Source organism: Pristiophorus japonicus, unplaced genomic scaffold (genome assembly GCF_044704955.1).
Source record: "Pristiophorus japonicus isolate sPriJap1 unplaced genomic scaffold, sPriJap1.hap1 HAP1_SCAFFOLD_272, whole genome shotgun sequence".
Classification (NCBI taxonomy): domain Eukaryota; kingdom Metazoa; phylum Chordata; class Chondrichthyes; family Pristiophoridae; genus Pristiophorus; species Pristiophorus japonicus.
Window position 1 is genome coordinate 386,790 of NW_027252472.1, and position 15,011 is coordinate 401,800.

Consider the following 15,011-nt stretch of genomic DNA (forward strand, 5'->3'; position numbering starts at 1 on the left):
GGAGTGCCGCACTGTCGGAGGGGCAGTACTGAGGGAGCGCCGTACTGTCGGAGGGGCAGTATTGAGGGAGCCCCGCACTGTCGGAGGGGCAGTACTGAGGGAGCCCCGCACTGTCGGATGGGCACTACTGAGGGAGCCCCGCACTGTCGGAGGGGCAGTACTGAGGGAGTGCCGCACTGTCGAAGGGGCAGTACTGAGGGAGTGCCGCACTGTCGGAGGGGCAGTACTGAGGGAGTGCCGCACTGTCGGAGGGGCAGTACTGAGGGAGTGCCGCACTGTCGGAGGGGCAGTACTGAGGGAGTGCTGCACTGTCGGAGGGGCGGTACTGAGGGAGCCTCGCACTGTCGGAGGGGCAGTACTGAGGGAGTGCCGCAATGTCGGAGGGGCAGTACTGAGGGGGCGCCCTACTGCTGAGGGGCAGTACTGAGGGAGCCCCGCACTGTCGGAGGGGCAGTACTGAGGGAGTGCCGCACTGTCGGAGGGGCTGTTCTGAGGGAGTGCTGCACTGTCGGAGGGGCAGTACTGAGGGAGTGCCGCACTGTCGGAGGGGCTGTTCTGAGGGAGTGCTGCACTGTCGGAGGGGCAGTACTGAGGGAGCGCCGCACTGTCGGAGGGGCAGTACTGAGGGAGTGCCGTACTGCGCTGTTGGAGGGACAGTACTGAGGGAGTGCCGCACTGTCGGAGGGGCAGTACTGAGGGAGCGCCGCACTGTCGGAGGGGCAGTACTGAGGGAGCGCCGTACTGCTGAGGGGCAGTACTGAGGGAGTGCCGTACTGCGCTGTCGGAGGGACAGTACTGAGGGAGTGCCGCACTGTCGGAGGGGCAGTACTGAGGGAGCGCCGCACTGTCGGAGGGGCAGTACTGAGGGAGCCCCGCACTGTTGGAGGGGCAGTACTGAGGGAGTGCCGTACTGCGCTGTCGGAGGGGCAGTACTGAGGGAGCCCCGCACTGTCGGAGGGGCGGTACTGAGGGAGCCCCGCACTGTCGGAGGGGCAGTACTGAGGGAGTGCCGCACTGTCGGAGGGGCAGTACTGAGGGAGTGCCGCACTGTCGGAGGGGCAGTACTGAGGGAGCGCCGTACTGTCGGAGGGGCAGTACTGAGGGAGCGCCGCACTGTCGGAGGGGCAGTACTGAGGGAGCCCCGCACTGTCGGAGGGGCAGTACTGAGGGAGACCCGCACTGTCAGAGGGGCAGTACTGAGGGAGCCCCGCACTGTCGGAGGGGCAGTACTGAGGGAGTGCCGCACTGTCGGAGGGGCAGTACTGAGGGAGCACCGCACTGTCGGAGGGGCAGTACTGAGGGAGTGCCGCACTGTCGGAGGGGCAGTACTGAGGGAGTGCCGCACTGTCGGCGGGGCAGTACTGAGGGAGTGCCGCACTGTCGGAGCGGCAGTACTGAGGGAGTGCCGCACTGTCGGAGGGGCAGTACTGAGGGGGCGCCCCACTGCTGAGGGGCAGTACTGAGGGAGCCCCGCACTGTCGGAGGGGCAGTACTGAGGGAGCCCCGCACTGTCGGAGGGGCAGTACTGAGGGAGCCCCGCACTGTCGGAGGGGCAGTACTGAGGGAGTGCCGCACTGTCGGAGGGGCAATACTGAGGGAGCCCCGCACTGTCGGAGGTGCAATACTGAGGGAGCCCCGCACTGTCGGAGGGGCAGTACTGAGGGGGCGCCGCATTGTCGGAGGGGCAGTACTGAGGGAGTGCCGCACTGTCGGAGGGGCAGTACTGAGGGAGTGCCGTACTGTCGGAGGGGCAGTACTGAGGGAGCGCCGCACTGTCGGAGGGGCAGTACTGAGGGAGCGCCGCACTGTCGGAGGGGCAGTACTGAGGGAGCGCCGTACTGTCGGAGGGGCAGTACTGAGGGAGCGCCGCACTGTTGGAGGGGCAGTACTGAGGGAGTGCCGTACTGCGCTGTCGGAGGGGCAGTACTGAGGGAGCCCCGCACTGTCGGAGGGGCGGTACTGAGGGAGCCCCGCACTGTCGGAGGGGCAGTACTGAGGGAGCCCCGCACTGTCGGAGGGGCAGTACTGAGGGAGTGCCGCACTGTCGGAAGGGCAGTACTGAGGGAGCCCCGCACAGTCGGAGGGGCAGTACTGAGGGAGCGCCGCACTGTCGGAGGGGCAGTACTGATGGAGTGCCGTACTGCGCTGTTGCAGGGACAGTGCTGAGGGAGTGCCGCACTGTCGGAGGGGCAGTACTGAGGGAGTGCCGCACTGTCGGAGGGGCAGTACTGAGGGAGCGCCGTACTGTCGGAGGGGCAGTACTGAGGGAGCGCCGCACTGTCGGAGGGGCAGTACTGAGGGAGCCCCGCACTGTCGGAGGGGCAGTACTGAGGGAGACCCGCACTGTCAGAGGGGCAGTACTGAGGGAGCCCCGCACTGTCGGAGGGGCAGTACTGAGGGAGTGCCGCACTGTCGGAGGGCCAGTACTGAGGGAGTGCCGCACTGTCGGAGGGGCAGTACTGAGGGAGTGCCGCACTGTCGGAGGGGCAGTACTGAGGGAGTGCCGCACTGTCGGCGGGGCAGTACTGAGGGAGTGCCGCACTGTCGGAGCGGCAGTACTGAGGGAGTGCCGCACTGTCGGAGGGGCAGTACTGAGGGGGCGCCCCACTGCTGAGGGGCAGTACTGAGGGAGCCCCGCACTGTCGGAGGGGCAGTACTGAGGGAGCCCCGCACTGTCGGAGGGGCAGTACTGAGGGAGCCCCGCACTGTCGGAGGGGCAGTACTGAGGGAGTGCCGCACTGTCGGAGGGGCAATACTGAGGGAGCCCCGCACTGTCGGAGGTGCAATACTGAGGGAGCCCCGCACTGTCGGAGGGGCAGTACTGAGGGGGCGCCGCATTGTCGGAGGGGCAGTACTGAGGGAGTGCCGCACTGTCGGAGGGGCAGTACTGAGGGAGTGCCGTACTGTCGGAGGGGCAGTACTGAGGGAGCGCCGCACTGTCGGAGGGGCAGTACTGAGGGAGCGCCGCACTGTCGGAGGGGCAGTACTGAGGGAGCGCCGTACTGTCGGAGGGGCAGTACTGAGGGAGCGCCGCACTGTCGGAGGGGCAGTACTGAGGGAGCGCCGCACTGTCGGAGGGGCGGTACTGAGGGAGCCCCGCACTGTCGGAGGGGCGGTACTGAGGGGGCGCCGCACTGTCGGAGGGGCAGTACTGAGGGAGCTCCGTACTGCACTGTCGGAGGGGCAGTACTGAGGGAGCGCCGCACTGTCGGAGGGACAGTACTGAGGGAGCCCCGCACTGTCGGAGGGGCAGTACTGAGGGAGCCCCGCACTGTCGGAGGGGCAGTACTGAGGGAGCGCCGCACTGTCGGAGGGACAGTACTGAGGGAGCCCCGCACTGTCGGAGGGACAGTACTGAGGGAGCCCCGCACTGTCGGAGGGGCAGTACTGAGGGAGTGCCGCACTGTCGGAGGGGCAGTACTGAGGGAGCCCCGTACTGTCGGTGGGGCAGTACTGAGGGAGCCCCGCACTGTCGGAGGGGCAGTACTGAGGGAGCCCCGCACTGTCGGAGGGGCAGTACTGAGGGAGTGCCGCACTGTCGGAGGGGCAGTACTGAGGGAGTGCCGCACTGTCGGAGGGGCAGTACTGAGGGAGTGCCGCACTGTCGGAGGGGCAGTACTGAGGGAGTGCCGCACTGTCGCAGGGGCAATACTGAGGGAGTGCCGTACTGTCGGAGGGGCAGTACTGAGGGGGCGCCGCACGGTCGGAGGGGCGGAACTGAGAGAGCCCCGCACTGTCGGAGGGGCAGTACTGAGGGAGCCCCGCACTGTTGGAGGGGCAATACTGGGGGAGCCCTGCACTGTCGGAGGGGCAGTACTGAGGGGGTGCCGCACTGTCGGAGGGGCAGTACTGAGGGAGCCCCGCACTGTCGGAGGGGCGGTACTGAGGGGGCGCCGCACTGTCGGAGGGGCAGTACTGAGGGAGCCCCGCACTGTCGGAGGGGCAGTACTGAGGGAGCCCCGCACTGTCGGAGGGGCAGTACTGAGGGAGCTCCGCACTGTCGGAGGGGCAGTACTGAGGGAGTGCCGCACTGTCGGAGGGGCAGTACTGAGGGAGCCCCGTACTGCACTGTCGGAGGGGCAGTACTGAGGGAGCCCCGTACTGCACTGTCGGAGGGGCAGTACTGAGGGAGCCCCGCACTGTCGGAGGGGCAGTACTGAGGGAGCCCCGCACTGTCGGAGGGGCAGTACTGAGGGAGCCCCGCACTGTCGGAGGGGCAGTACTGAGGGAGCCCCGCACTGTCGGAGGGGCAGTACTGAGGGAGCGCCGCACTGTCGGAGGGGCAATACTGAGGGAGCGCCGCACTGTCGGAGGGGCAGTGCTGAGGGAGAGCCGCACTGTCGGAGGGGCAGTACTGAGGGAGCGCCGCACTGTCGGAGGGGCAGTACTGAGGGAGCGCCGTACTGTCGGAGGGGCAGTACTGAGGGAGTGCCGCACTGTCGGTGGGGCAGTACTGAGGGACCGCCGCACTGTCGGAGGGGCAGTACTGAGGGAGTGCCGTACTGCGCTGTCGGAGGGGCAGTACTGAGGGAGCCCCGCACTGTCGGAGGGGCGGTACTGAGGGAGCCCCGCACTGTCGGAGGGGCAGTACTGAGGGGGCGCCGCACTGTCGGAGGGGAAGTACTGAGGGAGTGCCGTACTGTCGGAGGGGCAGTACTGAGGGAGCGCCGTACTGTCGGGGGGGCAGTACTGAGGGAGCGCCGCACTGTCGGAGGGGCAGTACTGAGGGAGCGCCGCACTGTCGGAGGGGCAGTACTGAGGGAGTGCCGCACTGTCGCAGGGGCAGTACTGAGGGAGTGCCGCACTGTCGCAGGGGCAGTACTGAGGGAGCGCCGCACTGTCGGAGGGGCAGTACTGAGGGAGCGACGCACTGTCGGAGGGGCATTGCTGAGGGAGCGCCGCACTGTCGGAGGGGCAGTACTGAGGGAGTGCCGTACTGCGCTGTTGGAGGGAGAGTACTGAGGGAGTGCCGCACTGTCGGAGGGGCAGTACTGAGGGAGTGCCGCACTGTCGGAGGGGCAGTACTGAGGGAACGCCGTACTGTCGGAGGGGCAGTACTGAGGGAGCCCCGCACTGTCGGAGGGGCACTACTGAGGGGGCGCCGTACTGTCGGAGGGGCAGAACTGAGGGAGTGCCGCACTGTCGGAGGGGCAGTACTGAGGGAGCGCCGCACTGTCGGAGGGGCAGTACTGAGGGAGTGCTGCACTGTCGGAGGGGCAGTACTGAGGGAGCGCCGCACTGTCGGAGGGGCAGTACTGAGGGAGAGCCGCACTGTCGGAGGGGCAGGACTGAGGGAGTGCCGCACTGTCGGAGGGGCAGTACTGAGGGAGTGCCGCACTGTCGGAGGGGCAGTACTGAGGGAGCGCCGCACTGTCGGAGGGGCAGTACTGAGGGAGTGCCGCACTGTCGGAGGGGCACTACTGAGGGGGCGCCGCACTGTCGGAGGGGCAGTACTGAGGGAGTGCCGCACTGTCGGAGGGGCAGTACTGAGGGAGTGCCGCACTGTCGGAGGGGCAGTACTGAGGGAGTGCCGCACTGTCGGAGGGGCAGTACTCAGGGAGTGCCGCACTGTCGGAGGGGCAGTACTGAGGGAGTGCCGCACTGTCGGAGGTGCGGTACTGAGGGTGCCTCGCACTGTCGGAGGGGCAGTACTGAGGGAGTGCCGCAATGTTGGAGGGGCAGTACTGAGGGGGCGCCCTACTGCTGAGGGGCAGTACTGAGGGAGCCCCGCACTGTCGGAGGGGCAGTACTGAGGGAGTGCCGCACTGTCGGAGGGGCAGTACTGAGGGAGCCCCGCACTGTCGGAGGGGCAGTACTGAGGGAGCCCCGTACTGCGCTGTCGGAGGGGCAGTACTGAGGGAGCCCCGCACTGTCGGAGGGGCAGTACTGAGGGAGCCCCGCACTGTCGGAGGGGCGGTACTGAGGGGGCGCCGCACTGTCGGAGGGGCAGTACTGAGGGAGCCCCGCACTGTCGGAGGGGCAGTACTGAGGGAGCCCCGCACTGTCGGAGGGGCAGTACTGAGGGAGCCCCGCATTGTCGGAGGGGCAGTACTGAGGGAGCGCCGCACTGTCGGAGGGGCAGTACTGAGGGAGCCCCGTACTGCACTGTCGGAGGGGCAGTACTGAGGGAGCCCCGCACTGTCGGAGGGGCAGTACTGAGGGAGTGCCGCACTGTCGGAGGGGCAGTACTGAGGGAGCCCCGCACTGCCGGAGGGGCAGTACTGAGGGAACGACGCACTGTCGGAGGGGCAGTACTGAGGGAGTGCCGCACTGTCGGAGGGGCAGTACTGAGGGAGTGCCGCACTGTCGGAGGGGCAATACTGAGGGAGCGCCGCACTGTCGGAGGGGCAGTACTGAGGGAGCGCCGTACTGTCGGAGGGGCAGTACTGAGGGGGCGCCGGACTGTCGGAGGGACAGTACTGAGGGAGCGCCGTACTGTCGGAGGGGCAGTACTGAGGGAGCCCCGCACTGTCGGAGGGGCAGTACTGAGGGAGCGCCGCACTGTCGGAGGGGCAGTACTGAGGGAGCGCCGCACTGTCGGAGGGGCAGTACTGAGGGAGTGCCGTACTGCGCTGTCGGAGGGACAGGACTGAGGGAGTGCTGCACTGTCGGAGGGGCAGTACTGAGGGAGCGCCGCACTGTCGGAGGGGCGGTACTGAGGGAGCGCCGCACTGTCGGAGGGGCAGTACTGAGGGAGTGCCGCACTGTCGGAGGGGCAGTACTGAGGGAGCGCCGCACTGTCGGAGGGGCAGTACTGAGGGAGTGCCGCACTGTCGGAGGGGCAGTACTGAGGGAGCGCCGCACTGTCGGAGGGGCAGTACTGAGGGAGCGCCGCAATGTCGGAGGGGCAGTACTGAGGGAGCGCCGCACTGTCGGAGGGGCAGTACTGAGGGAGCCCCGCACTGTCGGAGGGGCAGTACTGAGGGAGCCCCGCATTGTCGGAGGGGCAGTACTGAGGGAGCGCCGCACTGTCGGAGGGGCAGTACTGAGGGAGCCCCGTACTGCACTGTCGGAGGGGCAGTACTGAGGGAGCCCCGCACTGTCGGAGGGGCAGTACTGAGGGAGCCCCGCACTGTCGGAGGGGCAGTACTGAGGGAGCGCCGCACTGTCGGAGGGGCAGTACTGAGGGAACGCCGCACTGTCGGAGGGGCAGTACTGAGGGAACGCCGCACTGTCGGAGGGGCAGTACTGAGGGAGCCCCGCACTGTCGGAGGGGCAGTACTGAGGGAGCGCCGCACTGTCGGAGGGGCAGTACTGAGGGAGCGCCGTACTGTCGGAGGGGCAGTACTGAGGGAGCGCCGCACTGTCGGTGGGGCTGTACTGAGGGAGTGCCGTACTGCACTGTCGGAGGGGCAGTACTGAGGGAATGCCGTACTGCACTGTCGGAGGGGCAGTACTGAGGGAGAGCCGCACTGTCGGAGGGGCAGTACTGAGGGAGAGCCGCACTGTCGGAGGGGCAATACTGAGGGAGCGCCGCACTGTTGGAGGGGCAGTACTGAGGGAGCGCCGTACTGTCGGAGGGGCAGCACTGAGGGAGCGCCGCACTGTCGGTGGGGCTGTACTGAGGGAGTGCGGCACTGCGCTGTCGGAGGGGCAGTACTGAGGGAGTGCTGCACTGTCGGAGGGGCAGTACTGAGGGAGCGCCGCACTGTCGGAGGGGCAGTACTGAGGGAGCGCCGCACTGTCGGAGGGGCAGTACTGAGGGAGTGCCGTACTGCACTGTCGGAGGGGCAGTACTGAGGGAGTGCCGCACTGTCGGAGGGGCAGTACTGAGGGAGTGCCGCTCTGTCGGAGGGGCAGTACTGAGGGAGTGCCGCACTGTCGGAGGGGCAGTACTGAGGGAGTGCCGCACTGTTGGAGGGGCAGTACTGAGGGAGTGCCGCACTGTCGGAGGGGCAGGACTGAGGGAGTGCCGCACTGTCGGAGGGGCGGTACTGAGGGAGTGCCGCACTGTTGGAGGGGCAGTACTGAGGGAGTGCTGCAATGTCGGAGGGGCAGTACTGAGGGGGCGCCCTACTGCTGAGGGGCAGTACTGAGGGAGCCCCGCACTGTCGGAGGGGCAGTACTGAGGGAGCCCCGTACTGCACTGTCGGAGGGGCAGTACTGAGGGAGTGCTGCACTGTCGGAGGGGCAGTACTGAGGGAGTGCTGCACTGTCGGAGGGGCAGTACTGAGGGAGTGCCGCACTGTCGGAGGGGCAGTACTGAGGGAGCGCCGTACTGTCGGAGGGGCAGTACTGAGGGAGGGCCGTACTGTCGGAGGGGCAGTACTGAGGGAGCGCCGTACTGTCGGAGGGGCAGTACTGAGGGAGCGCCGCATGTCGGAGGGGCAGTACTGAGGGAGCGCCGCACTGCGCTGTCGGAGGGGCAGTACTGAGGGAGTGCTGCACTGTCGGAGGGGCAGTACTGAGGGAGTGCCGCACTGTCGGAGGGGCAGTACTGAGGGAGCGCCGCACTGTCGGAGTGGCAGTACTGAGGGAGTGCCGCACTTTCGGAGGGGCAGTACTGAGGGAGCGCCGCACTGTCGGAGGGGCAGTACTGAGGGAGCGCCGCACTGTCGGAGAGGCAGTACTGAGGGAGTGCCGCACTGTCGGAGGGGCAGTACTGAGGGAGGGCCGCACTGTCGGAGGGGCAGTACTGAGGGAGCGCCGCACTGTCGGAGGGGCAGTACTGAGGGAGCCCCGCACTGTCGGAGGGTCAGTACTGAGGGAGCGCCGCACTGTTGGAGGGGCAGTACTGAGGGAGCGCCGCACTGTCGGAGGGTCAGTACTGAGGGGGCGCCCTACTGCTGAGGGGCAGTACTGAGGGAGTGCCGTACTGTCGGAGGGGAAGTATTGAGGGAGCGCCGTACTGTCGGAGGGGCAGTACTGAGGGAGCGCCGTACTGTCGGAGGGGCAGTACTGAGGGAGCGCCGTACTGTCGGAGGGGAAGTACTGAGGGAGCCCCGTACTGTCGGAGGGGCAGTACTGAGGGAGCGCCGTACTGTCGGAGGGGAAGTACTGAGGGAGCGCCGTACTGTCGGAGGGGCAGTACTGAGGGAGCGCCGTACTGTCGGAGGGGCAGTACTGAGGGAGCGCCGCACTGTCGGAGGGGCAGTACTGAGGGAGTGCTGCACTGTCGGAGGGGCAGTACTGAGGGAGCCCCGTACTGCGCTGTCGGAGGGGCAGTACTGCGGGAGCCACGCACTGTCGGAGGGGCAGTACTGAGGGAGCCCCGCACTGTCGGAGGGGCAGTACTGAGGGAGTGCCGCACTGTCGGAGGGGCAGTACTGAGGGAGCCCCACACTGTCGGAGGGGCAGTACTGAGGGAGTGCTGCACTGTCGGAGGGGCAGTACTGAGGGAGTGCCACACTGTCGGAGGGGCAGTACTGAGGGAGCGCCGCACTGTCGGAGGGGCAGTACTGAGGGAGTGCCGCACTGTCGGAGGGGCAGTACTGAGGGAGTGCCGCACTGTCGAAGGGGCAGTACTGAGGGAGTGCCGCACTGTCGGAGGGGCAGTACTGAGGGAGTGCCGCACTGTCGAAGGGGCAGTACTGAGGGAGTGCCGCACTGTCGGAGGGGCAGTACTGAGGGAGCCCCGTACTGCACTGTCGGAGGGGCAGTACTGAGGGAGCCCCGTACTGCGCTGTCGGAGGGGCAGTACTGAGGGAGCGCCGCACTGTCGGAGGGGCAGTACTGAGGGAGCGCCGCACTGTCGGAGGGGCAGTACTGAGGGAGTGCTGCACTGTCGGAGGGGCAGTACTGAGGGAGTGCCGTACTGCGCTGTCGGAGGGGCAGTACTGCGGGAGCCACGCACTGTCGGAGGGGCAGTACTGAGGGAGCCCCGTACTGCACTGTCGGAGGGGCAGTACTGAGGGAGTGCCGCACTGTCGGAGGGGCAGTACTGAGGGAGCCCCGCACTGTCGGAGGGGCAGTACTGAGGGAGCGCCGCACTGTCGGAGGGGCAGTACTGAGGGAGCCCCACACTGTCGGAGGGGCAGTACTGAGGGAGTGCTGCACTGTCGGAGGGGCAGTACTGAGGGAGTGCCACACTGTCGGAGGGGCAGTACTGAGGGAGCGCCGCACTGTCAGAGGGGCAGTACTGAGGGAGTGCCGTACTGCACTGTCGGAGGGGCAGTACTGAGGGAGTGCCGCACTGTCGGAGGGGCAGTACTGAGGGAGTGCCGTACTGTCTGAGGGGAAGTACTGAGGGAGCGCCGTACTGTCGGAGGGGCAGTACTGAGGGAGCGCCGTACTGTCGGAGGGGCAGTACTGAGGGAGCGCCGCACTGTCGGAGGGGCAGTACTGAGGGAGTGCGGCACTGCGCTGTCGGAGGGGCAGTACTGAGGGAGTGCTGCACTGTCGGAGGGGCAGTACTGAGGGAGCGCCGCACTGTCGGAGGGGCAGTACTGAGGGAGTGCCGTACTGTCGGAGGGGCAGTACTGAGGGAGTGCCGCACTGTCGGAGGGGCAGTACTGAGGGAGTGCCGCACTGTCGGAGGGGCAGTACTGAGGGAGCGCCGCACTGTCGGAGGGGCAGTACTGAGGGAGTGCCGTACTGCACTGTCGGAGGGGCAGTACTGAGGGAGTGCCGCACTGTCGGAGGGGCAGTACTGAGGGAGTGCCGCTCTGTCGGAGGGGCAGTACTGAGGGAGTGCCGCACTGTCGGAGGGGCAGTACTGAGGGAGTGCCGCACTGTTGGAGGGGCAGTACTGAGGGAGTGCCGCACTGTCGGAGGGGCAGTACTGAGGGAGTGCCGCACTGTCGGAGGGGCGGTACTGAGGGAGTGCCGCACTGTTGGAGGGGCAGTACTGAGGGAGTGCTGCAATGTCGGAGGGGCAGTACTGAGGGGGCGCCCTACTGCTGAGGGGCAGTACTGAGGGAGCCCCGCACTGTCGGAGGGGCAGTACTGAGGGAGCCCCGTACTGCACTGTCGGAGGGGCAGTACTGAGGGAGTGCTGCACTGTCGGAGGGGCAGTACTGAGGGAGTGCTGCACTGTCGGAGGGGCAGTACTGAGGGAGTGCCGCACTGTCGGAGGGGCAGTACTGAGGGAGCGCCGTACTGTCGGAGGGGCAGTACTGAGGGAGGGCCGTACTGTCGGAGGGGCAGTACTGAGGGAGCGCCGTACTGTCGGAGGGGCAGTACTGAGGGAGCGCCGCATGTCGGAGGGGCAGTACTGAGGGAGCGCCGCACTGCGCTGTCGGAGGGGCAGTACTGAGGGAGTGCTGCACTGTCGGAGGGGCAGTACTGAGGGAGCGCCGCACTGTCGGAGGGGCAGTACTGAGGGAGTGCCGCACTGTCGGAGGGGCAGTACTGAGGGAGGGCCGCACTGTCGGAGGGGCAGTACTGAGGGAGCGCCGCACTGTCGGAGGGGCAGTACTGAGGGAGCCCCGCACTGTCGGAGGGGCAGTACTGAGGGAGCGCCGCACTGTCGGAGGGGCAGTACTGAGGGAGCCCCGCACTGTCGGAGGGGCAGTACTGAGGGAGTGCCGTACTGTCGGAGGGGCAGTACTGAGGGAGCGCCGCACTGTTGGAGGGGCAGTACTGAGGGAGCCCCGCACTGTCGGAGGGGCAGTACTGAGGGAGTGCCGTACTGTCGGAGGGGCAGTACTGAGGGAGCCCCGCACTGTCGGAGGGGCAGTACTGAGGGAGCGCCGCACTGTCGGAGGGTCAGTACTGAGGGGGCGCCCTACTGCTGAGGGGCAGTACTGAGGGAGTGCCGTACTGTCGGAGGGGAAGTATTGAGGGAGCGCCGTACTGTCGGAGGGGCAGTACTGAGGGAGCGGCGTACTGTCGGAGGGGAAGTACTGAGGGAGCGCCGTACTGTCGGAGGGGCAGTACTGAGGGAGCGCCGTACTGTCGGAGGGGCAGTACTGAGGGAGCGCCGCACTGTCGGAGGGGCAGTACTGAGGGAGTGCCGCACTGTCGGAGGGGCAGTACTGAGGGAGCGCCGTACTGTCGGAGGGGAAGTACTGAGGGAGCGCCGTACTGTCGGAGGGGCAGTACTGAGGGAGTGCCGCACTGTCGGAGGGGCAGTACTGAGGGAGCGCCGCACTGTCGGAGGGGCAGTACTGAGGGAGCGCGGCACTGCGCTGTCGGAGGGGCAGTACTGAGGGAGCGCCGTACTGCACTGTCTGAGGGGCAGTACTGAGGGAGTGCCGCACTGTCGGAGGGGCAGTACTGAGGGAGTGCCGCACTGTTGGAGGGGCAGTACTGAGGGAGTGCCGCACTGTTGGAGGGGCGGTACTGAGGGAGTGCCGCACTGTTGGAGGGGCAGTACTGAGGGAGTGCTGCAATGTCGGAGGGGCAGTACTGAGGGAGCCCCGCACTGTCGGAGGGGCAGTACTGAGGGAGCGCCGCACTGTCGGAGGGGCAGTACTGAGGGAGGGCCGTACTGTCGGAGGGGCAGTACTGAGGGAGCGCCGTACTGTCGGAGGGGCAGTACTGAGGGAGCGCCGCACTGTCGGAGGGGCAGTACTGAGGGAGCGCCGCACTGCGCTGTCGGAGGGGCAGTACTGAGGGAGTGCTGCACTGTCGGAGGGGCAGTACTGAGGGAGTGCCGCACTGTCGGAGGGGCAGTACTGAGGGAGCGCCGCACTGTCGGAGTGGCAGTACTGAGGGAGTGCCGCACTGTCGGAGGGGCAGTACTGAGGGAGCGCCGCACTGTCGGAGGGGCAGTACTGAGGGAGCGCCGCACTGTCGGAGAGGCAGTACTGAGGGAGTGCCGCACTGTCGGAGGGGCAGTACTGAGGGAGGGCCGCACTGTCGGAGGGGCAGTACTGAGGTAGCGCCGTACTGTCGGAGGGGCAGTACTGAGGGAGCCCCGCACTGTCGGAGGGGCAGTACTGAGGGACTGCCGCACTGTCGGAGGGGCAGTACTGAGGGAGTGCCGCACTGTCGGAGGGGCAGTACTGAGGGAGCCCCGCACTGTCGGAGAGGCAGTACTGAGGGAGTGCCGTACTGCACTGTCGGAGGGGCAGTACTGAGGGAGTGCCGCACTGTCGGAGGGGCAGTACTGAGGGAGTGCCGTACTGCACTGTCGGAGGGGCAGTACTGAGGGAGTGCCGCACTGTCGGAGGGGCAGTACTGAGGGAGCCCCGTACTGCACTGTCGGAGGGGCAGTACTGAGGGAGCCCCGCACTGTCGGAGGGGCAGTACTGAGGGAGTGCCGCACTGTCGGAGGGGCAGTACTGAGGGAGTGCTGCACTGTCGGAGGGGCAGTACTGAGGGAGCCCCGCACTGTCGGAGGGGCAGTACTGAGGGAGCCCCGCACTGTCGGAGGGGCAGTACTGAGGGAGTGCTGCACTGTCGGAGGGGCAGTACTGAGGGAGCCCCGCACTGTCGGAGGGGCAGTACTGAGGGAGTGCTGCACTGTCGGAGGGGCAGTACTGAGGGAGCCCCGCACTGTCGGAGGGGCAGTACTGAGGGAGCGCCGCACTGTCGGAGGGGCAGTACTGAGGGACTGCCGCACTGTCGGAGGGGCAGTACTGAGGGAGTGCCGTACTGTCGGAGGGGCAGTACTGAGGGAGCGCCGCACTGTCGGAGGGGCAGTACTGAGGGAGCCCCGCACTGTCGGAGGGGCAGTACTGAGGGAGCGCCGCACTGTCGGAGGGGCAGTACTGAGGGAGCGCCGCACTGTCGGAGGGGCAGTACTGAGGGAGCCCCGCACTGTCGGAGGTGCCATCTATCGGGATGAGTGTTGTCTGCCCTCTCGGGAGGATGTAAAAGATCCCGGGGCCACTATTTGGAAGAAGAGCGGGGGAGGGGGAGTTCTCCCCGGTGTCCTGGGGCCAATATTTATCCCTCGGCCAACATCTGGGACATTTTCATATTGCTGTGTGTGGGATCTTGCTGTGCGCAATTTGAGCCGTCGCCTTCCCCACATTACAACGGCGACCACGTGCCAAAAGTACTTCCTTGGCCGTGAAGCGCTTTGACACGTCCAGTGGTCGGGACAGGCACTATCTCAATGTAGGTGCTATTTTCCTTAAAGGACATTAATTGGACCAATTGGGAGTTTTAAATGGCAGTTAGGCACTTTCAGGGTGTAAATTTTCCCCAATATTTATTTGAGATTTATTAAATTAATTTAAATCAATTTAAATTTTTCACCAAGCTTTGGTGGGATTCGAACCCGCTTCCCAGGGTCCTGACCCTCACCAAGATGGCGGCCGCCGGCTTCGCCCGCCGCCGGCCTGCACGGGTGACCCGCCTTCCTTGCCCAAGATGGCGGCGCCTGCCTGAGCTAAAATGGCGGACGGGCGCACTCCCCGCGTTCACCGCCGACACAAGATGGCGGGGACGGCTCCCTTACCAAGATGGCGGGGCCGGGCCTTTCAGCCGGCACGTGCGCTTCTCCGCGCCCGGCCGCTGCACCAAGATGGCCGCGCGCCTGCGCGGTGAGCCGCCCCGCCGGCCGGGACGCGAGTGCGCAGGCGCGCGCGCGCGCGGTGGGTTGTGGGTAGGGGACGGCGTGTTGGTTGGAGAAGAAGCTCACCCGCCGCCATGTTGTGGGCCTCGCTGGCTGAAGATGGAGACGGCGGAGAAAGGCGGCTAGCGGGGGCCCCGAGGGAGCGGCAGAGGCCGGACCCGGTGGAACAGATGCGGGGACGCCGCCCGCCCCCGCTCCGGCGCTCAGCGGCAGCCCGGCGGCCGCCCAGACCGAGATATTCGGCGGCAAAGGCGGGCGGCCACGCCGCAGCCGCCGGCGGCCATCTTTGTGGCAGCCACTTCCGGTGGGGAAAGGGGGCGGGGCTTAACGACATGTCAATCAAAATGGACAAAGTAGCTCAAATCCTCAAATATCTCAAATAATATCCCAAATAATCCTCAAATATCACAAATAATGTCCCAAATAATCATCAAATATCACAAATAATGTCCCAAATATCACAAATAATGTCCCAAATATCACAAATAATCCTCAAATATCACAAATAATCCTCAAATATCACAAATAATGTCCCAAATATCACAAATAATCCTCAAATATCACAAATAATGTCCCAAATAATCCTCAAATATCACAAATAATG

General features: G+C 66.2%; 1 protein-coding gene across 1 annotated transcript in view; it reads right to left on the reverse strand.

The window, feature by feature from the left end:
* LOC139247556 (zinc finger protein 91-like) overlaps window positions 1-14,679 on the reverse strand; it is a 100,879-nt gene extending 86,200 nt beyond the window's left edge. The window contains exon 1 of the mRNA XM_070871662.1: window positions 14,474-14,679. Within this exon, the coding sequence (XP_070727763.1) occupies window positions 14,474-14,483 (10 nt within the window). The 5' untranslated portion in view covers window positions 14,484-14,679. The remainder of the gene's footprint in view (window positions 1-14,473) is intronic.
* Window positions 14,680-15,011: the final 332 nt, after the last annotated feature.